At 58.1% G+C, this 20754-nt stretch overlaps 6 protein-coding genes across 6 annotated transcripts; 3 read left to right on the top strand and 3 right to left on the bottom strand.

Moving 5' to 3' along the window:
- Positions 1-683: 683 nt before the first annotated feature.
- On the bottom strand, positions 684-8571 carry SPSK_08260 (adenylate cyclase; the record flags this gene model as incomplete). Its single annotated transcript, XM_016734865.1, has 4 exons — positions 684-788; positions 875-6805; positions 7314-8247; positions 8333-8571. The coding sequence occupies 4 exons, from the start codon at positions 8569-8571 to the stop codon at positions 684-686; spliced, it is 7209 nt and encodes a 2402-aa protein (XP_016588458.1).
- A 4576-nt stretch (positions 8572-13147) lies between these two features.
- On the bottom strand, positions 13148-15331 carry SPSK_08717 (uncharacterized protein; the record flags this gene model as incomplete). Its single annotated transcript, XM_016735305.1, has 1 exon — positions 13148-15331. One exon carries the CDS (start codon positions 15329-15331, stop codon positions 13148-13150), a length of 2184 nt encoding a protein of 727 aa, XP_016588457.1.
- Positions 15332-15964: 633 nt separating this feature from the next.
- SPSK_09191 (dynactin 2) lies at positions 15965-17421 on the bottom strand (the record flags this gene model as incomplete). The annotated part of the gene is made up of 2 exons (XM_016735768.1): positions 15965-17308; positions 17383-17421. 2 exons carry the CDS (start codon positions 17419-17421, stop codon positions 15965-15967), a joined length of 1383 nt encoding a protein of 460 aa, XP_016588456.1.
- Positions 17422-18061: 640 nt separating this feature from the next.
- Positions 18062-18351, top strand: SPSK_10962 (small subunit ribosomal protein S28e; the record flags this gene model as incomplete). The annotated part of the gene is made up of 2 exons (XM_016737183.1): positions 18062-18206; positions 18290-18351. The coding sequence occupies 2 exons, from the start codon at positions 18062-18064 to the stop codon at positions 18349-18351; spliced, it is 207 nt and encodes a 68-aa protein (XP_016588455.1).
- Positions 18352-19431: 1080 nt separating this feature from the next.
- SPSK_10127 (uncharacterized protein) lies at positions 19432-19722 on the top strand (the record flags this gene model as incomplete). Its single annotated transcript, XM_016736682.1, has 1 exon — positions 19432-19722. One exon carries the CDS (start codon positions 19432-19434, stop codon positions 19720-19722), a length of 291 nt encoding a protein of 96 aa, XP_016588454.1.
- A 53-nt stretch (positions 19723-19775) lies between these two features.
- SPSK_10045 (uncharacterized protein) lies at positions 19776-20144 on the top strand (the record flags this gene model as incomplete). Its single annotated transcript, XM_016736606.1, has 1 exon — positions 19776-20144. One exon carries the CDS (start codon positions 19776-19778, stop codon positions 20142-20144), a length of 369 nt encoding a protein of 122 aa, XP_016588453.1.
- Between the last annotated feature and the right edge of the window lie 610 nt (positions 20145-20754).

Here is a 20754-nt window from a genome sequence, read left to right as displayed (position 1 = left end):
TAAGAAGTGGCCCCAGAAAAGGGAAATAGCGACAGGAGTTTATTTCTGGGGCGTGGGGACAGCAGGAAAGGGCGACCTAGTGCAGACCACAAGCGAGGCTGCCACTCGTGCCTTCCCTCGTCCCTCTCCCGCCGGCCTGGCCCTGGCTCTTGACCAATCGAGATGCAAATGCCATTACGTGACGGCATGACAACGTGACAGTGTGTGAAGACGGGCAGGTACGAAAGACGGACGGCAAGTGCAGACGACAGGGGTCGGTAGGTAGATCGCCTTGTTGGCCGAGCACGTGGGGGAAGCGGCAAAGTGAAGCAGCAACCGCACCAACAGCGTCAACGACCAAAGGTTGGCTCACAGTAACAATCCCTTCAACGATCTCTGCTGCAAATGATGGACACGATAGAAGAGAATTCAAAACAAAAATAAATGTCGTATCAGAGTCGGAGCCACCAAATAAATGGTAGAAATGGAGAAGCAACCAATACACACCGAAAAAGGCAAACTACAGTCCAAAATGAATCCAAAATAGCCAACAAAACGAAAGATATACTCCAAAGACAAGAGTAGATATGCCCCGAAATATGACGCCCCAATGCCAACAGAGACAGAGCAAGAAATAATAAACCAAAAAAAAAAAGACGTCAGCCCGTACCCTGTTATCACACGCCAACCCCCCCAAAAAACACCTACTCCTGCTCGGTGTCGCTGCCTTCGTCGTCTTCGTCGTCTTCGTCCTCCATTTCGTCTTCAATGTGGCCGCCCTGCAGCGGGCCATATTTGGCCTTGTACGCCTGCAGCTCCACCATTTGGTGCCGGAACGCCGCAAACACATCCGCCATCGACGCCCGCAGATCGTCCAGGTGGCGGATCGGCCCACACCCATGGCCATGTGCCGCACCGTCAGCGTGTTGATGCACGTCTCGATGCGGCTGATTTGGTGCGCCAAAAAGTTCAGGAGGAACCGCTCCGTCACGTTGGCGCCGCGCTGCTTCATGCGCTCCAGCAGCTCCGTCTCCGGTGGCTGCAGCCCGCTTCCGTCCACCTGCTCGAGCGAGCTGCACAGCATCTCCAGGCGCAGACTGACGCGCCACAGGCCCCAAATCACCTCGGGAATCATCCGCAGGTCATCCGTGTCCGGGTCGCCCAGGATAATGGCCGACGTCGGCGCCGGCAGCTTGGAGCCAGGGAACGCGCGCCCGCCGGCCGGAATCGTGTTGGCATCGCTGCTGCTGGCACTACCGGCGGTGGCCACGGCGGCGGCGGCGGCGGCTGCTGTTGCCCCAGCTGTGCTGTTGTTATGGTAGCTGCCACTGCCAGAGCCATTGACGGCGGCACCTTCGACACCGCTCGCCGCGGCAGCAACCGCGGCGGCCAGGCGCTCGTGGTGCGAATGTGCCTCCATGCGGCCGGCCAGCGCGTGAGGATACAGCGAGTAGACGACTTCCGGGTTTTCGAGGCCCTTGAGCTTGATCTCGCCGAGCTCCTTGACGGCGAACCCCTGCGACGACAGGGCCTTGAGCTCCTTGCGGATGGTCTGCGCAAACGTGTCGTCGTCGAAACCCGTGCCGGCCGTGGAGCTGCCGCCCACGGAACCGCCAGCGGCGCTGACGCTACCATTGCCGCTAACACTGCCGCGGCCCACGCCGTCTTCGCTCGATCCGCCTGCGCCGCCAGACCCTGTCGGCGATTCTTGGTACGTCTCGAGGCACCGTTGGATCTCCGAGATGAAGTCGGACGACACCGTGATCTGGCCACCATCGGCGATGCTGTTGATCCGCGCCGCCTTGTTGACCATGGGGCCGTAGTAGTCCATGCGTCGTGTGATTGGGTCGGGCTCGCACAGTGGTTCGCCCCAGTGAATGCCCATGCGCACCGACAAACCGCGGAAGATGATGTTGCTGTCCTTGTCGAGGATCGGCTGGCACGTCACGGAGTTGAGCATTTCCGTCGGCCAGGGCGCGTCCAGCAGCTGCAGCTGCACGGCGAACGCCCACAGCAGCGCCGACGTGGCCGTCGGGAAGGACACCATGAATGCGTCACCTTCCGTTTTGACTTCGAACCCGCCAATGTAGCGCAGCTGCCGCCGCATGACGTCGTTGTGCAGCTTAATCGCCGAGCGCATGGCCGCCGGGTAGATTTCCCAGAGCGTTGTCGAGCTCTTGATGTCGGTAAACACAATCGCAATCAGGCCCGTAGGGGCCGGTACCTCGGCGTCCAGGCGTTGCAGGGTCGAGTCCAGCACGTCGCCCTTGGTGCGCTTGCCGCGCCGCGTCGGCAAGAACTGCTGCGCCGCCTCCTCGGGCACGCCCGACGGATACAGCGACATGCTCTGGCCGCGATGCAGGCGCGACCGCTCCGTCTTGCGCTTGAGGTCAGACAGGCTCAGCATCATGACCATGATCTTGCCGCTCGCGCCGTATGCCATGGCCAGATCGCGCAGTTTCTGCGAGGCACGCATCAGGTCGCCCCGCTCCTGCCGCGCAATGTCGACCACAAGGCCGGGACTCAGGTACTCCCAGAGCTCCTTGGTGGCCAGCACCACCGTTTCATCCTGTTCGCGCACCTTGTGGTTCACCACGTGGGGTGCCGCCATGACGGACGGCATCAGCTCACTGTAGCCAAACGCGCGCGACACGTCCAGCACATCGTTGAGCCGGCCGTTGCGCGACACCCAGCCGCCCGCGTCCCGGATGCGCGACCGCTCGTTGGGCTCGGCGGGGTCGTGCTTGCGCGTCAGCACCTTGTGCGAGCCGTCGCTTTGAATGAGCATGGCTTGTGCGTCACCGACATTGGCCACGTACAGCTCCTGGCCCAGCAGGTAGACGACCGTCGCGACGCCGCCGGAGTTGAGGTCCTCCTTGGTGAGCACCATAGGGGCAATGGAGCCGCGGTGAGCGACCGCCGGCGAGGACGACGATAGCGGCAGGCGGTCCTCGGCCTGGATCGAGCTCGTGACCAGGTCCTTGTTGAGCGTCAGGAACGCGCGGCGCAGGCAGTCCTCGATGGTCACGCCCTGGTTCGCCTTGAGCGCTTTGAGCTCGGCGGCAAAGATGCGGCTAAAGTTCTCGTGCAAGAACTTGGCAATCTTGGAGCCACCCGACGACAAGGCCTGGCCGTCAAACAGACACAGCAGCGTGTCCTGCTCGTTGCCCTCGTTGGCGTTGGAGGAGAATCGAGGCACGACCAGGTCAATGGTCGACAAATGCTCGTTCTTGCCCAGCGTGTCCGCCATGCCGTACGGCAGGAACCCTGCCATGGATCCGGACGTCCGGACACGGCTGTCCTCGGTCTGGTCGGGCACGCTAGGCTGCGTGAGCGTGACATCCATGAGACCGAGCACGCGCAGCTTCGGCAGCCGATTGAAGTCGGCGTACTGCTCCGCCGAGCGCATGGCCGCACTGGCATTGTACGCCGTCTGCTTGATCTCGAGACGTCGGTTGCCAGACAAGTTCAGGTACCGCAGATTGCGGTTCAAGTTCCAGTTCCAGTCGTATGGCACGTTGGAGATGTTGTACTTGAGCGAGTTGTTGCCGCAGTCGAGCACGGCCAGCTTCTTGGCGCGGGAAATGTCGGCCGGCAGGTTGGTGAACTTGTTGCCATTGATGTGCAGAACTTGCAGCATGCTGTACTCGCCCAGGTCGTCGGCGGGTAGCGTCGTCAGCTCATTGCCCGAGAGGTACAGCTCAACTAGCTGCGGCCAACTTGTCATAGACCGCTGCGGTATGTCCGTGAGGTCGTTGTACGACACATTGAGCACACGGATCTCGCCCAAGAGGGCCAGTTGCTCAAAGACTTCGTCGTCCAGCTGGTTGTCCGCCAAGTAGAGGTTCCGCAGCGACCCGGCAAAAGTGTTGGTAATGCGCGACGACAGGCCCGAGTCCTTTCGTGAGCTCGCTGTGGGTGTCGCCATGCCGGAGCTCTGAGCGGTGCTGCGCGACACAATGGACGTCTTACGCCCACCTTTGCCGTACACGGACACGACCGAACTCTTCCGGTCAGGGCCGGACGGGACAGGCGACGGGCCGACACTCAACAGTGTGCTGGAGGCCTGGCTCGGGCGGCGCGAGCCGTCGGCGCTGAGCTCTTCGGAACTCGGCGTCGAAGACAATGTGCCGACGGTGCTCATCATGCGGCCCTGAGCGGACGACACGTTGTCCTTGTTCGATTCGCCAGGCACCTGCGGTGCGCGCGACGCGGGTTTCGGGAAATTTTCGAGCACGTTGGACGAGGCGTTGAGTGTCTCGAGCTTGTTGGCCCACCAGATCTCCATGGGCAGCTTGCGGATGTTGTTGCCGCGCACGTCCAGGACACGCAGCTCGGTCAGACAGCCGATCTCGGGCGGCAGCTCGCCAACGGAGTTGTTGGCAATGCTAAAGGTCTCGAGGCGGCCGAGGTTGCCAATCTGGTTGGGCAGCGAGACAAAGTAGTTCTTGTCGAGATGCAGGCTCTCCAGGTTGCGCATGTTGTTGAACGAGTCGTCTATGCTGGCCAGCTGAGCATTCGAGAGGTTCAGCAGCTTGAGCGTCGGCAGCGGGTTGACAATCTCGAACCGGGTGATGGGGTTCGCATTCAGCTTGAGAGACCGAAGGCGCTCGAAGCTGCCAACAAACTGGGAGATGGCATTGTGGTCTGCGGTCAGAATCTCCAGTTTCGGCAGTTCGGAAATAATGTCGATGCTTGTAATGGTGTTGTACTTGATGTCCAGCTCGCGGAGGCTCTGTAGGTCCTGGAATCCCAGCGGAAAGGCACCGCTCAGGCGGTTGTTCGTAATCACAAACTTTTCCAGGTTGCGAAGGTTTCCAATGGCGTCGGGTAGGCTGCTGATTAGGTTAAAGCTCAGGTCCAGGTCGACCAGACTCTCAAGCTCGCATACGAAGCCGGGGAATTTGTCGAGGAAATTGGACGAGATGTTGAGGGTGCGCAGCGCATGGTAGGCGCAAAAGTAGGAGGGCAGCTGCTTGAGGCGGTTGTTGGCCAGGTTGAGCTTCAGCACGCCCGTAATGTCCTCGAGCTCGGCATGTTCCATTGTCTCGATGCGGTTGTTGGATACATCGAGGAACGTCAGGCGGCTGGCACGACCCAGACTGTGTGGGATCTTGCGCGCCTCGTTGTTGCTGTACTTGATGTCGCGCAGGTTGAGACAAGACTGGATAAAATCACGCGGCACGTCGAGAGAGAGATTGCGGGAGAGGTTGAGGGAGGTGATGTCGGCGGCTTTCGAGTAGAGGGTGATGGGGATGGTAATGAGGTTCCGGCTGGACAGGTCGACGTGGTTCAGTTTCGGCATGCGGCTGAAGCCAAGATCGTGTGACCGAGACTGGAAGTCGCTCTCGTGCGCGGAGACGAACAGGAAGCGGCAGAGGTAGCTGTTGTCCTCGCGGCCGATGTCCTCAATGTGGTCGCGCTGCTCATAGCCGACCTGCTGGAGCAGGCGCTTTTGGATCATGAGTGGGCGCTCCGCAGGGCTGAGGATGCGGATGATGCCGTGCCGTTTCAGGACAATCTGGAAGTTTTGGCTCTCGGTGAAGACGCGCTTGGCGAGCTGCGCAACGACGTCTTGGACCGAGGCGGTAAGGGGCATCTGAAGAGTGGCAAAGGTTCCGTCGCTCTTAAACACGCGGATGCAGTAGTTTTGCACCTTCTCTTCAGGGTTGCGGGGCGGGCTGCCAAAGTCGTCGGTCTCCGGCAGGTGGTGCGCGGCCACATCGTCGCCTGTACGGCGCACGGCCCAGCTGTCGGGCGCATTCCATGCGCCGTTGGGCCCATTGGACCCGTTGGGGCCGCTGGCCCCGCTCGGCGCTATGCCGGGCCCTGCTATCGCAGCCGTCGATGCAGCCGGCGAGTTGTGATGTGTGCCAAAGTGGGGAATGTGTTTTTGGAAGTAGTGGTTGATGCGGGGCGTGCCGGTGCCGCGGTCCGATTCGGCGCCTCGGTGGGCATCGGCGTCCATGGGCGTGAGTGGGAGGGGTCGACTCAAAATGCCATCCATGTTGTTGAGGTCCGTATCAAGGAAGAACTGCGTGCCGTTGTCTGCGCGGTCGGTGGGGCCGATCATCTCCTCCTGGTCGTCGATGTGGCGGTGCGTCCGGTTCTTTTTGGAGAAGGGGAACTTGTTGTTGAAGGTGGCCTGCCGCGATGTGCTGCCGTGGCGTGCCTGCTGTGCGGCGCCCTCGTAGTCGCCGTGGAAGCGTTGTGACAAGGACATGTCGGAGCCGAAGAAGTGGCCGCCTAGCTCGGCGCGCGATACATCGTGTCGTGACGGGCGAGACGAGAGGTTGTGCGCGTTATGGGGTACCTTCTTGAGCTGCGCGGCGATGCTGTGGGCGGTGTGGCTGCCGCCGCCGTTGTTGCTATTGTTGCCGCCACTGCTGGCGCCGTCGTCCTTGTCCTTATGCCGTCTTAATCGACCGAGCAAACCCTTTTTCGGGTGCCCACCAGGCGGCGAGATCTGTCCGTCGGTGAAGCTGGTCTTCGGGGCGCTAAAGGATGCGCTGCCGCTACCGCTGTTTCCGCTCGGGGTGGGGCTCTGGGCCCGGGAGCGCGTGGAGGTGTACATGGCCGGCGTGGCGCGCTCGCGCATGCTGGCGATCGAGTCTTCCCTGCTGATTGTGTGCAGAATGGTGCGGGGGTCGTCGTTGCTCTTGTTGTGGCGGTGGTGATGGTGCGGAAGGTGCGGCAGTGAGTGGCCGGAGCGGGAGGACGAGGAGGTCTTGGGCGGATTCTGACCAGAGGCCTCGTTGACATAGCGGTCTCGGTCGGGACCGCTCAGGGTGTCTCGGACGGGAGCCTCACCATACCTCGCAATATCCTAGAGAGCGATACATTATTAGATGCTGTGAAACAAGAGAATACAGAGGCAAGAACAAGAAAACGATCGCATCGAGGAGGGAGATTGAGGGGATGGGATGGTGAGAAAGGTGAAGAAAAGAAGGAGATAATTATGCCGATAGGCCTTGGCGACCGTTAGCGGCCTTTTTGGCAGGCCCTTTCGGGCGTCTAGGCGATGATGCTCAACGGTGGGGAAGGTCGTAGCGGAAAGAACAAGGCTAAGAAGGAAGAGGAAGGATGACAAGGAAACGAAGTCCAAGCGAACACGAAGCGTGTAGGCGACCGGCTCGAAACACGTGGATGATGGAATAAGCTGTGAAACTCGACAGAGTTGCAAAAGTAGCAAAAGTTGCAAAGTTGCAAAAGTTGCCAAAAGTACCAAAGGCATCGAAAGTATCAAAAGTCGTAAAAGTCGTAAAAGAGGCCAATGATCGCGAAAAACAAAACCTGCCAAAGGCACAGAAACAAAAATAAAAATAAAAACGTACATCGGCCTCTTGGTAGAGGAATGGAACGACCTCTGGCGCCGGCACAGGCGTGCGAGGACGCGAGGAGGATGGCGAGGGATCCCGGTCGGTGGCATTCGAAAGGTTGCGATCGCGGTGAGGGCGGCCGTGGCTATACGATTGCGACCTCGTTTCTTTGCCCGTCGTACTGATGCTGGCGTCGGAATTGTCACGGCCCGGGAACTCTTCGCCAAAGAAACCTTGCAGCTTGCGAAAGCCCCCGCCGCGGCGGTCGCTGGCTTTGGAGCCCGTGCTGCTGGCGCTGGTGGCGATGCTGGCGACGGACGGCCGGCGGTCGTCGTTGAAGAAGGCTGCATCGGGGGACTCGTTGCTGGTGCTGGCGGGGGTCTGGGCGGAATGGTGCCGGGTGAGAGAGAGGGAGTTTGTGCGGAAGGCGGGTGAGAGCTGTGATGCAATGGAGACGTTTTCGCTCGAGTCATTGTAGAAGCTGGTGGAGGCCAGGCCGCCGCCGCCGCCGCCACCACCACCGCCTCCAGCGGCTGTCCCGGGGGTCGCTGCTGCGTTGGCGGCATGGCCGTCGTTGTTGTTGCTGCTGCTTCCGCCAGCGGACATCCAGGGCGCAATCTGAGACAGGCCCGGGCTGCCCAGGGAGGCTAGCTGTGGGATCTGGGGAGCACTGCTGGTGCGGCCGCCATGGTGGCTGCTATTGTCTCCGCCGCCCGAGCCTGACCGGGTATCTGCGTCTAAAACGGCGAGGTCGCGGCGGTAGTTACCAAAGTCGGCACGGTGCTGATGCTGGTGCGGGTGCTGGTCGCGGTGATCACGGCCGGTATGCATGTTGATGTTGTTGGAGCCTGTCGATGACAAGGGAGGGGCCGTGCCTCGTGTCGTACCGACTGTGGCGGCGGTAGAGGTAGGGGAGATCTGGCTGTCTTGCCGGATCACAGTTCGATTTCTGAGAGAGACGGTTAGCACAGAAAGGAAACAGGAGAAAAGGCTTTAACAAGGCACAGTCTGCAGACGATAAAAGGGAGCCTTACCTGAGGTTGGCATTGTCGTCGGTCCTAAGACGCGAGGGAGGTCCGCGGCGGGAGTCGACAGAGGCGGTGTGCCGCAGACCGCGGCCGTCCTCGGGGGAGGGCGAGGCGCCGCGGAGGGAGGGGGACGCGGTTGGGATTGGGGTAGAAGGGAGCGGCTTGACGGTTACGGAGGACCGGCCACTGTCAGTCGAGGCGCTCGTCACCGAGCTCATGCGCGAGGCTGCTTCATTCCTGGTCATTGTCACCACCAGGCAGGGGTTGTGGTGGGATCAGCCATGTCCCGGGGGCGACGTCTAGGGGAAGGAAGCAAGGACAACGAGGCGTAGAGAAACGGCGCGAGAGGCGCAATAGTCAATTCAATCGATCGAGAGAGCGAGAGAGCGAGAGAGCGAGAGAGGACGAAAGAAGGGGTCGAATAGCGCTGGTTGTCGATTCGTTGCGCTTCCGACGTCGAGCTGCTGCTTCACCACAAGGAATCAATCGAGCAGTAGCTGTCGAAGAGTAGATCAACTGGGAGAATCGAGATCCGATACACGCTGAATTAGGCCATTGTTTCGAGATGTCGTCGGGAACTGCAAGCTGGTGATGTAACAGACGAAGCGTCGAAGCTTGTCGATAGCCGGGACAGGGAAGAGAGGGGAGTGCCGATTGAAGTCGACAGGCGGTAAGTGGATGCAGCACACCCAGAATGCCAGAATCAATATGTGAAATTGCGGCGTGAGGTGTCGTGTCGGTTGGCAACGTAGCAGGGGACGAGAGCGAGGAACGGTGAGTGGAGTTTCGAAGAGAAGAGAGAGGAGTCGAGATGCGGCGAAGAGGGCGGAGAGGTGAGGAGACTGAGAAGGAGCTGAGTGTTGAGAGACAGCTGGTGGAGACAGAGAGAAGCCAGTGAAATGCGGGCTAAGAAAACTAAAAGAGGAGCGGTGCGGGAAGGAGCGCCCTACGAATTGAGCTCTGGCACAGAAAGTGGAAATGACGATTTGGGTAAGCACGAGTGCAAGACGAGCAAGAACGAGTCACAAACAGAAGGCAGAAGGAAGGAGCAGTGGCAAGAGCGCTGCACCTGGTCGGTGACGACGAGTTGGGGCAAAAATGTGGCAGGCTGCGAACAGAAGACAAAGCAGTGACAAAGAGCGGCAGCACAGAAGCGGGATGGTGATGCACAAGCAACCCAGCGGCGTTGGAGGGCGGCAGGGCGGATAGGCACAGAAGCACAGAGGACGACTTCTCCAATAGTGGCAGATGACAGAGTGGGCAGCGGAAGCGGGTGTGTGTGGAGGGCCGTTTTAGTGCAGGGAAGGTGCGAACTGGGGCAACTCCATACTCAGTCGGTGCGAGGCGGCTGCGGTGTTAAGTGCTGACGGAAGGAGCAGGGGGTGGGCCAGCAGCTTTCAAGTGTTGTATATTTAGTGTGCTGAAGCCAACGCGGCCTAAGTGGCCCACAGAAGGGATACCAGCAGACGGCGAAGACGAGATCACAAGCGAGAAGGAAGGAGCGACTACAGTCGGGGTACTGCCCTTTAGGGCATGCAGGGCTGTGGACATTGATCATCACAGACAAGGCAAATATCAGGATGGAAAAGCATTGAGAAGCGCCTTGGCCCCCGTTTTCTTCCAGTGACGGCTCCTGTATGTTGGTGCCAGTGCCAGTTTGGCTCGATGCCCGGGACAGGGCAGACCAACTTGGACCAACATGCGTGCCGCGCGACTTGCTCGGTACCGTTTTCGTGTTCTTCGCCCAAGTGTGTTAATCCTCCGCGGTGTAAATATGCCGGCGGCTCTTTTCACAAATATACGACGTAATTACCATGTATTCAGCGTCGTACTGCGCGCCGTTTATCTACTGGTATTAATTTGTTTTATAGAGGAACGATCCTTTGGCATGATTGGCTGTCGGTCGCCCTTTCGTTTTTGGTTGTTTTGTGTCGGTTTTCGTCGGTGGCCCCTGCCCGACTTGGGGCCCTTGCCCGGCGGCTTCCCCCCACAACGTCGCTGCCGTTATGGGGCAGGTGCCAACGGGGATGGCAGCTTCGTGTTCACTAGCACAGTTTTCGGGACGCTCACAATAACAAACGATAGGGGGAGATTCTTTGACGACAATTGGCGACGAGAGCGCGAGGGGCGACGTGCTGGCGATGTGTTGGTGGTTCCCGTCTCGCGATGCCGAGGCTGGCTGTGAGGCGATTGCGATACGCGAAGCCAGGACGCCCATCCAAAACGCCCAAAACGCCCACAAAACACTCACCAGATATCAAAGAGTCGAATAAAGCCAAGCAACCCCCAGCCAGCATGCAATAAAACCAGGGCGGCGCGCGGGCTCTTGCGGGTCAGTAGCATGTCCGTCTCGGTTGACAACTCTGTTGGCTGGCTTGTGCGCTGTTGAACTATTGTAGGGCCCGCAAGGTCCCGCCTGTGGTCCAAGACATGTCCTCTCCAGACCCAGTAAATCATACAGAGAACGCAGAAGCCCGCCTAGAACGAGACTCACCATGAATCGGGCGACGGACGGGACTGACTGGGCATGGCGAATTTATGGTTTAAAAACCGGCAGTGACAAGCGGCAAGGAGAGCTGGTGCAGAATGCTTGTTGCCAAGCAGAGGAACGCTAGGGCCAGGAAAAGGCTCGAGTTGTCTGGCGAGCCGGTCTCGAACAGGTGTCTGGATGGGCAGGGGATAGGGCCAGCTTACAGAACCAGCTTACAGAAGAGCTGATTCAACGACTCCGAACGACGTACCTTACCTCGATTAGGGATCAAAAAGCAATGCTAAGAAAAGGGAAAGAAAGAAAGTAGCAACCATCTGGGGAGTATATTTCCACTCTGTGGTCATGCAACGCCATGTCAAAGACATTTAAGAATGTGAAAGGGCAAGAGAACTCGGGAAAGGGACAGAGGTGCGGACGATATGCCAAGCAAATATAGGCACGCCCTATGTCAAAAAAGAAAGTAAAGTGACTGATATACGTAAGACCGAGTGAGAGACATGTCAGATTAAAAGAAGTAAAGGGAAAGACAAGGCAGGTTTGATGGACCTGAAACCAAAATAATGACACCGGATAGCTGCAAACGAAATGAAGGAAAGCATAAAACGAAAAATTCCGAGTCCATCAGCGGACATTATACAGAGTACAACATACGTTGGCAAGAGTTGCAGAAATCAACAAATACACGTACAAGTCGATACAAATACGGAGCAAAACAGATGAACAAGTCGGCGGCGGTCATTCTTCGCCAGAGTAGATCTGCATCTGCCAAACAATGGAGAAATGGCAGCAGAAATGTAACGTGTGAAAAAGGAAGCAGCTCAGTCCTGCGAAACCAGAAACCTACGGAGACAAGCGCTGCTTGAGGGCGAGTTGGAGCAGTAAAGCAAGTAGTACAGGGAACAGCACAGCAATGCAACGCCAGGCCCTGGCCACGATCTGTGCGGCGAACAGGGCGAGACACGTCTGGATTCTGGGGCGTTGAAATGTCACGGTAAAGAGCCTGTTGAATTTTCGGTCTAGCACTGCACTCGCATCCCATGAATTACAGCAGACTGGGCTCGTTTATGTATATAGCCTTACTAGTTAGCAGGCGACGATATAGAAAAGTGTGCCGTGTGCCGTCGTCTGGTATCGGGCCGTCTGAACAGGTGTATAAAGCTACGACGTATAATATTGCATATAGCAGGCCAAGGACGAACGACGAACGGGCAATCAATCTGCAGAGGTGGTGAGGTACTATGGCAGTCCAGCCCTTTAGTAAGACGAAGCTCAGCAACACGGAACCGGAACGGGGACACGGACCATCGGTTAAGTTGAAGTGGGAAGTGCAGGGGGGAGGCACAGAGAGATGGAAATACCAAGACAGGACAAGTGATGTACGAAAGCGACCAGAAGGAATGCAAAAGACAATAGTCTGGAAACAGTGGTCAGGGACGAACGGGCATGGAAGAAAGAAATGGGCCGCGGTGAAGAGCAGAAGAAGCAAAAATGGTGGAAGCCCTCCCAGCTCAAGATTTGTCATGGCTCCATGCACGTTGTCGTCGCTCGTTCGACGGAGCATCCATCACATCAGTCGCATCAGTCGCATCGGTCGCATCAGGGGTGCCGATGTGTGGTGCGTGTAAGACGCGAGGCGATCATATCGCAAGGGTACATTGTAAAGGCAGCAGCATGGTAAAACCAGAGACGACGGCCAGGAACTCGAGGCGATCTCTCTTGGCATTTATGACACTGGTTCTTGTCTTCTCTTTTTTTTTTTCTTTTTTTTTTTTTTGGCACCACCTCCTCCCTCGTCCCAAGTCAACAACAAGCCCGTTCGTCTAAAAATGATATCCATCTCTCCAAGTGAGATGAATTTATCATGTCATTATTTATACGTAGCTATTAACCTCTCGACCTCTTGACACAACTCTGAACGCTCTTTAGCCGTCGCCCCTGTCGGCGCCCAGGATTGAGCAACCGTGATCCGTGATATGCTACAGCTTCTGTCTGGACGGCTTGGACCTATTCCTTGTCGGTGGTCGATCGAAAGACGTGGAGTGTGCGTTGGGTTGTGGAAGGAGAAGTAAGCCAATTACATCAATTCCATCCTTTGAAATAGAAATATACATACTAGACGTACTTTAAATTACAATTTATCAGAATTTGTGAAAATAGACTTTGGAAATGGAAGCGACGATATATAATTTCTCAAATCACAGAAAAACAGTAAGCCCCTCAAAAAGTGAGAGCACAATTCATAAACCCATCGACAACGAATTCATAGCAAGTCATATAATTAGGGGATATTGAATTCTCATCGGACGGTCAGACGTCAATCTCCTGGATGACTATGTAGATATGTAATCGTACCCGGTAGCCTCCGTCTCGATGCCATAAACGTTGTTGGCCCTCTTCCCTTCTTCGTTTTCGTCGTCTTCATCATCGTCATCGTCATCATCGACGACGTCCCGCTCCTCGTCCATCACGTCCTCGCCAATGGCCGCACTCTCCTCCAGCACCCGCCGGGCCTCGTCCGCACTCGACGCACCCGCGCCGCCCTGCTGCATGTCCTCCCGGATCAGCTGCACGGCCAGCTCCGGCACCAGCACCGCCTGCACGTACTGCGCCATGCCGCGCGCCGCCACCAGCGGGTCCTCGACGACGCGTTTGCGCAGCGTCGGCGCGTGCCGCTGCACGATGGCGTCGGACAGCACGCGCAGGCCGCGGCGGCCATAGTAGCCCGGCACGACGGCGGTGCGCAGCGACACGTTGTCGGTGGTCTCCCACGACGCACGGTACGGCGACGCCGCCTTGCCGAGCAGCACGCGGTGGATGTGCTTCTCGTGGCGCACAAGACGCGTGGGCAGCGCGTCCCAGTCAATGGTCGGGTACCCGCGGGCGGTCCAGGCGAGACGGCTCGCGCGCTGCTTGTGCCCCGTGCAGAAGCGCAGCTTCTCGTCGAACTTCAGCAGGTTTAGGGGGATGGCGCTGCGGGTCTGGGCGATGCGGGCAAAGGAGACGCCGGCCAACAAGGCGTGGTCGGGCAGCAGGGCGCGCAGCATGTCCTCGTCGAGCGGCGCCTTGCACAGCGGACAGACGGCGGGGCCCTTATACGCCATGGTGTCGTCGCTGTCGGCAATGGACACCACATCGTTGTCGGCGTCTTCGACGCCGGCGAGCACGTCCGAAAGCGGACGGTCGCTATCGCCCGCGCCGTCGTCCTCTCCAACGGGGAAGCTCTCGCTGAACGCGGGCATCTTGAAGACGGCTCGTGCCTGTGGCTGGGGTTGTGAAGACGACGATGGAGAGGTATCGCGCGCTTCGTTGTCGCTCCCGCCTTCCACGTCGAGTTGCCCAAAGAGTTGGGACGCCTTGTCCTCCTTGGCCTGCTTCTTATTGTTCATGCTCAGTCGCCATTTCTGCCGGGATCGCATGAGCTCAGCCTTGGACATGGGCTTGTCTGGGTCTGGGTCTGGGTCTGGGTCTGTTGTTGCTCTTGATTTCGGTTTCGGTTTCGGTTTCGTTGTCGTTTTCGTAGATGCAGACGTAAATGCTTTGCTTTTTTGCGACTTGCTCTGGTCCACATCCTTGTCCTGGCCATCCTCGTCCAGGTCGTCCTCGCCGTCATTTGCTGGTAGCTTGAATGTAGGCTTAGCTATCAGTGCCGATACTGTGCCCTTCTTGTTCCCTTTGGCCTCTTTTTCATCCTCGCTGTCGTCATCGGACCGCGCCCAGGTGCTGTGCTTGAACTTTGCCGGTGTCTTGGGCTTCTCGGGAGACAGCTCCGGCGGCTTGATAAACCGGGCCTTTGGCGCACGAGCCTTTTCCGCCGTCTCGTCTGGCTCGCTGATGTCGCTGACGCTGTCCTCATGCCGCTTAAATGACACTTTTGCCTTCGCTGATGTGCTGGATACACTGCGTGCTGTCGCCAGCCCGGGCCGTTTGCGGCCGCCGTACGTAGCCCTTGGTGCTGGCCTTGAACGTACAACGCCATTACTGTGGCTGCTGTCACCACCCTTCCCGTTGGCTGTTGTCGGCGCCGCCTCCTCGTCTGGCCGTGGCCGCTTGGTCCCACGCTGCCCGCCGTCGCAGCCGCTGCCATTGTTGCTGCCACTGCTGCCGCCAACGTTGCTCTTACGCATCTCGCCAGCCACCAGCAGATGGCTCCGTCGTCGCGAGCCGGCATCTCGTGAGCTATCCGCCCTCGTGGCTGCACCTCCTGGTCGCTTGAACGCTGTCCGCCGTATGCTGCCGCGGGAGCGGTCGTTCTCGGGCGACGACGAGTCTGAAATGTCGTCGGACAGCCCCATGTTGCCGTCTGTCTCCTGATCCTCGTCTTTGTCCTCGTCCGCATCCTCGTCATCGCTGCTGCTAAGAGGAGGTGCATCGACGGATGCGGCCACACGCACCGGCCGTTTTGGTGCTGCTGCTGCTGCGGCCTCCATAGCCTTCCTGGCCCGCAAAGCGGCTGTAAGACCCCGGGATGGAGGAGCAATGACACCACGCCTGGGTGGCTGCCACCGAGGCGCCATGGTCTTTCCCCCCGGCCGGTATCAGATGATGTCCGACAACAAGTGTTTCGACAACAGCCGATCCAAAGAAAAACGGGGTGCGTTCAAGCTGGGAATCGCTGGTGACGAAGGTGCTTTCTGAACCCGGGGGGTCCTTTAGGTGGGAGTTGGATCTGAAATCAATTCAGAATGCATCTCAAACGCAATCTAGTTGTGGACCAAACACAAAGAAGAACGACGTCAGAGCACGACGTACTGCAATAGCTAGCTGTGCAAAGTAAGGCGCGATGTTGCGAGACGCGTTTTCTGGCATAACGCCGTTTTAGCACTAAAAGTCACGGCCGTGGCCCCACTATGGGCCACCCAAGCCCCTAAAGTGCAGAGCTCATGCGCTGTGTAACGCTAAAGCATGCACGAATGTGAATGTGAACGTCGATACAAAAGCAAAGTATGAAACTGATATACTGATGAGGCGCATGCAGTCTCGGCAAAGCTGGGTCGAGCTTTGTCCAAACCCACCGTTGTTCACTATAGAATGTAGATGACGGAAAGCGGAACAAAACCAGTAAAATTAAAGCACAAAACATAGGCACAGATGGAGGGTATTATATGCAGGTGCTTGACAAAAAGATATCTGCCTCTTCACAACGTCGTTCACGCCAACTTGTCGAGCCGTGCCTCCAGCCCCTTGACCCAGCCCTCCATCACCTGCGCGTTCTTGCCCATCGTCGTCTCGCCGTCCCGCAGTGCGGCCTCCATCGTGTCGAGGCCCTGCCGCCATTGCTTGACTTCGGCCGCCGTGTCCGCCTGCTGCTGCGCCAGCGCGTCCAGCAGCTCGCTGGCGCCCGCTGCATCGGCGTGGATCGCCCGCAGCGACCGCAGCCGGTCCAGCAGCGGCGGCAGCAGCGGCGCCAGCTGCTCAATCGTGGGCAGCGTGCCGTACAGGGCGTTGATTTTGGCGTCGTCGCCGTCGTCCTTGGACGCCTCCTTGGACGCATCCCTGGACGCATCCTTGGCGGTGTGGCCTGGACCGTCCGCCGCCTTGCCGCCCGTCACGTCGGCCAGCGCCTCTTGGGCGGCTTTGGCAGCCTGGCGTGCCTTGGCCAGCTGGTCGGCCTCCTGGGCGAGGGTGCGGACACGACGCGCGATGCCGTCGAGCGAGGCCGTCGAAGCGTCGGCCAGGGTGCCGATCTGGCGCTGGAGGGCGTCGAGGGTGGGCAGGATGGCGCGGGGCAGGCCGGCACCGTCGCCGCCCTCGATGCCAATGGACCGCTCGAGGAGCACGAGGCGGCGGTCAAAATCGGCGGTCTGGGCGAGCGCATGTGCGCCGGCCGCCGAGGGCGCAGGCGCGGATGGAGATGGAGATGGAGAAGAAGCAGATTCGGCGGGCGCTGTTGTCGGAGGCCCCGGCGCCAGAGAACGTGTTGTCGTGGCGGCGTGCTCGTCGGCGAGGCGTGCAATGTCGTCGAGCGCCTGGCTCAGCGAGTCGAGGTCACGTCCCGCCTCGGTTCCCGGTGCGGCGCCTTTGGCGTTTGCCTTGGCTGCTGCCGCCTCGGCTTTTTGCCGGTTGTAGGCCAGCTTGGCCTCTTCCACCTCCCGTTTTAAGCGGGCAATCTTACGCTCCAGGCCGTCGGGCGAGTCGCTGTCTTCGTCGTCGTCATCACCGTTTTCATTTCCTTCGCCGTCGTCGTCGCTCACGTCGCCTAAGACAGCCTGTTGCTGCCGCCTCCGCCGCCGTGCCGATGTTGCTGTTCTGTACGATTTCCGCTTGCCGTCAACACGGTCCGAAAAGTCAACGCCGCGCGCGTCGACCGTTGATCCGACAAAGCGCGAGCGGGCTTGGCCGACTTGGACACGGGATCGCGAGATGCCCGTGTCGACGTCATCGTCGTCGTCGTTGTCATCGGACTCATCAGAAGGTGACCGACCCGTTGTCGTCAGGACCGTGGAGTTGTCGTCTGTGAGCTCGGGCGTTTCGTAAATATCTGGTGCCGTGTCCTAGAGTTGTTAGAGGAGCTGCAATCAACAGGAGCGAGCTTCCACAGACTAAGGCTTCCTGGCACGGTACTCACCAAATCGGGCAGTGCCGAGTATTTCCTGTTGAGAGCCATGATCTTGTCGGAAATGGTGGTGCGATCCCATATAGGTGTGCGGTGGCAGTTTGATAAGTGACGCTCTGAACTGGATAGGGGAAGCTCCTCGCGATGTTGGGTCCACTGCGACTTAGCGCACTGATTGGCTCCCGGGACGTGTTTCGGCGTGCTAGACGCGGCTGCCAATTTGGGACCTTTGGGGCCTTGCTTTTACTGGACACCTGCTGTGGAGTAGCCTCGTTGCCTCCCTCTACATCGTAGCTTGAAAATAAAAATGGGGACTGTGAGGACAGGAACGCTCAAAACATGTGGGACGAGCAGCTTTGGGTGTCGTTCTGAATTTGACCAATCATACAAGATTACCTCGCAAGCGGCGGGGCTCTTGCCCACAAACATTATTTCCCTAATTTTTCGCCCTATTTCAGCGCTTACATAAGGCAAATGGGCGGGCAGGTCGTGCGAAAAAAATGTGTGCGCTGCGGAAAAAACTGCACAGCGTCAACTTTTTTCCACGCTTGTTCCGCCCACGCTTTCCCCTTCCCCTTCCACCATCACGATTTCGACCACCTACGATCTTTTTCCCACCACAACCACGCACGATCAACCGCTCCCTCGCCCACTCGTCTTCGGATAACCACACATACATACACATCTCAAAATGGATTCTTCGAAGCAGCCCGTCAAGTTGGTCAAGGTCACCCGCGTCCTCGGCCGCACCGGTTCGCGTGGTGGTGTCACCCAGGTCCGCGTCGAGTTCATGGACGACCAGACCCGCAGCATCATCCGCAACGTCAAGGGCCCTGGTACGTTCAGCGCAACGGGAGGAAACATTGCCGCCGGAGTCGGATTTTGTAGTGTCGGGAACGCTTGGCTAACATAACTGCAGTCCGCGAGGACGACATCCTGTGCCTGCTCGAGTCTGAGCGTGAGGCTCGCCGCCTGAGATAGGCGCTGCGCACCCGCGAACGATGGACGGCCGACGAGCGACAAGCGACGAGCGACAAACGACAAACTTTAAAATCTAAATAAATCAAATCAAGAAAAACCAGATATCCGAACCGGCATGAACGAATGAGGACGTGGTAGTAGGACGGAGGCGGCGGCCAACAGCAGCCACCAACTTGCTCGAGGCCTCACCTCGTCGATCAAGCGGCAACGGAGGGCGTGCATGGGATTGAAAAAGGAGTACATCATTCTTTTTTTATGGGAAAAAAACAAAACGAAAGCCAACCAGAGTGCGACTGCTGGCAGGAACAAATCGATTTTTTCGGGCAGTGGCTACCAAGCTCTGGGTGGTGAAGGATGCATGCATGGTGTGACGGACACTCTTCCACCGTACCTTGCGTCTGTTCTTTTTGCACATTTACTTGTTCTTTAGTTTTTTTTTTTTCTTTTGGTTGTTTCTCTGGTGGAAAAACGGACGGGAGAGAACCGGGGGTTTCTCCATGTGTTTTTTAGAACAAGACGAGAGGGCTTATACATCCAAAACCACCATTGACCAAAACTCTTGAGTCGCAGCCGTGACGTAACATTGTTGGTGATCGACTGAATCTCGAAGCAAATGATTGAACCGTTGCGCGAGAGAAGAAGTTTGGTACCAAATTCCAATCACGTGATATTTTGTTGTGAAGAAAGCTGTTTTCTGCGTCCCCACTCCAAATTCCCTTGGCCATAAATTCTCTGCCTTTTCTTCTTTCTCTTCTGCCTTTCCTGTCCTTCTCCCGCTCTTTTTGCAACAACAACACTTTCCAAGGGTAAGCATGCACAAGTTCTGTTTTCTGTTTCCATTTCTACTTACGGTTGAATGATGCATAACTATATAAAGCACTATATTCTTGATTTTCTATGATTGTTCTCATTATCACCAAGATCTCTGACGACCAAAACTTTTATCACTGTTACTTTTCCATGTTCGTTCTTCTGCGTTCACTTTGCTAACAGTTGCAGTCGTTGTTGTTCGCTTCTTCCTTGAGCTTGGCACTCGGAAGTCGAACCAGTCGCTCCAGCGCACCCCGTCGGGAGAATCCCATGGCCACGCCGCCGCGGCCGCCCAAGGGCCACTTCAACATGCTCTACTTTGCAGCCGCCACGTCATACACCCACAAGGACTACGAGGCGCTGCCGGCACCGCTGCCGCTGGCGGAGCTGTTTGCAACTCTTGAGACGCGGTACACTGGGATCCGGGCAGGCGTGCTGGACGGGAGCCTGGTGACGATCAACCTCGAGTATGTGGACGTGGACACGGACGCCGAGGGCGGTGGCATCGTGATCCAAGAGGGTGACGAGGTCGCCGTCATTCCTCCTGTGAGCTCGGGCTGAGGCGGGATCGAGGGGGGGTGGCTATTGTATATTCGGCAGGACCGGATGGTGGGATGGCACGCATCGCCTCGTCGCTTCATCGTACGTCGGACAGTAGGGGCGTCTGGTCGTTGTCGACCGGGCGCTCTGGTGGTCCTGGTCCTCTTGATGGCGACCGGCTGTCGGGTCGCCGCAAGACCGCTGTCACCAGCCACGGCCGGACAGACGACCACTGGGCTCGACGCAGTCGCCGGACGACAACCACCAGCAGCCAGAGCAGCAGCGCAACGAGCAACGTGCTGGACCCGGCCACCAGCGCCGTCAGGCTCGTAATCGTCGATACCTGGCAGCCCAGGGGCCGTGTGCGCAGCTCCCAGCGCTCGGCCCAGTGCGGGCAGACGAAGTCGCCCTCCCAAGCCGGTGCCAGCGCCGGGATGCGGTAGTCGTTGGGCACGCAAGTGGCGCTCTAGAAGGAAAGGGTAGTTGTGTGAGATGCGAAAGTAAATACATGATAGTGACGAGACTATGAGACACGAATACAACACAGTAACGTACAAAAGGACACCAGCTGCAGGCTGAGATGTCGAGACAGGAACTGCAGCTATTGCGGCCCCAGCAGCGGCGAAAGCGGTCATCGTCGTCGGTAGCTGCACTGGTACCGTTCTGAGTGAAGCTGTGTCGGCGTGAGGCGAGCCATGCTGATCGAACGGTGTCTTGCCAGTTCACGTCTTCTGGTCCTTCGTGCGGGCCCGCGGACGCCATTTTCACTCCGATATGGACTGACTGCCTCGCCACTGTATCTGGTGTGGTTAAATTGACTTTGTTGCCGACCACATGTGAGTGCATTCTCAGTCGTTGTAGACACTGTAGAAGAAGAGCTGATGTTGAGTGCTCGTGTGCTTGCGTGATTGACCTAAGATGCGGCAGGCGCAAGGTTCGCTCCTTCCAGCCTCCGCCACTTTTGTGGAGAACCTTGCTGCGCTTCAATCGCTATGATCTTGTTACATCCTCTTGTATTTCATCTCATGTGTCTCTTTGGAACTGCTAAGCAGA

Source organism: Sporothrix schenckii (genome assembly GCF_000961545.1).
Source record: "Sporothrix schenckii 1099-18 chromosome Unknown Cont44, whole genome shotgun sequence".
Taxonomy (NCBI): Eukaryota; Fungi; Ascomycota; class Sordariomycetes; order Ophiostomatales; family Ophiostomataceae; genus Sporothrix; species Sporothrix schenckii.
This window is presented reverse-complemented; position numbering and strand designations above follow the sequence as displayed.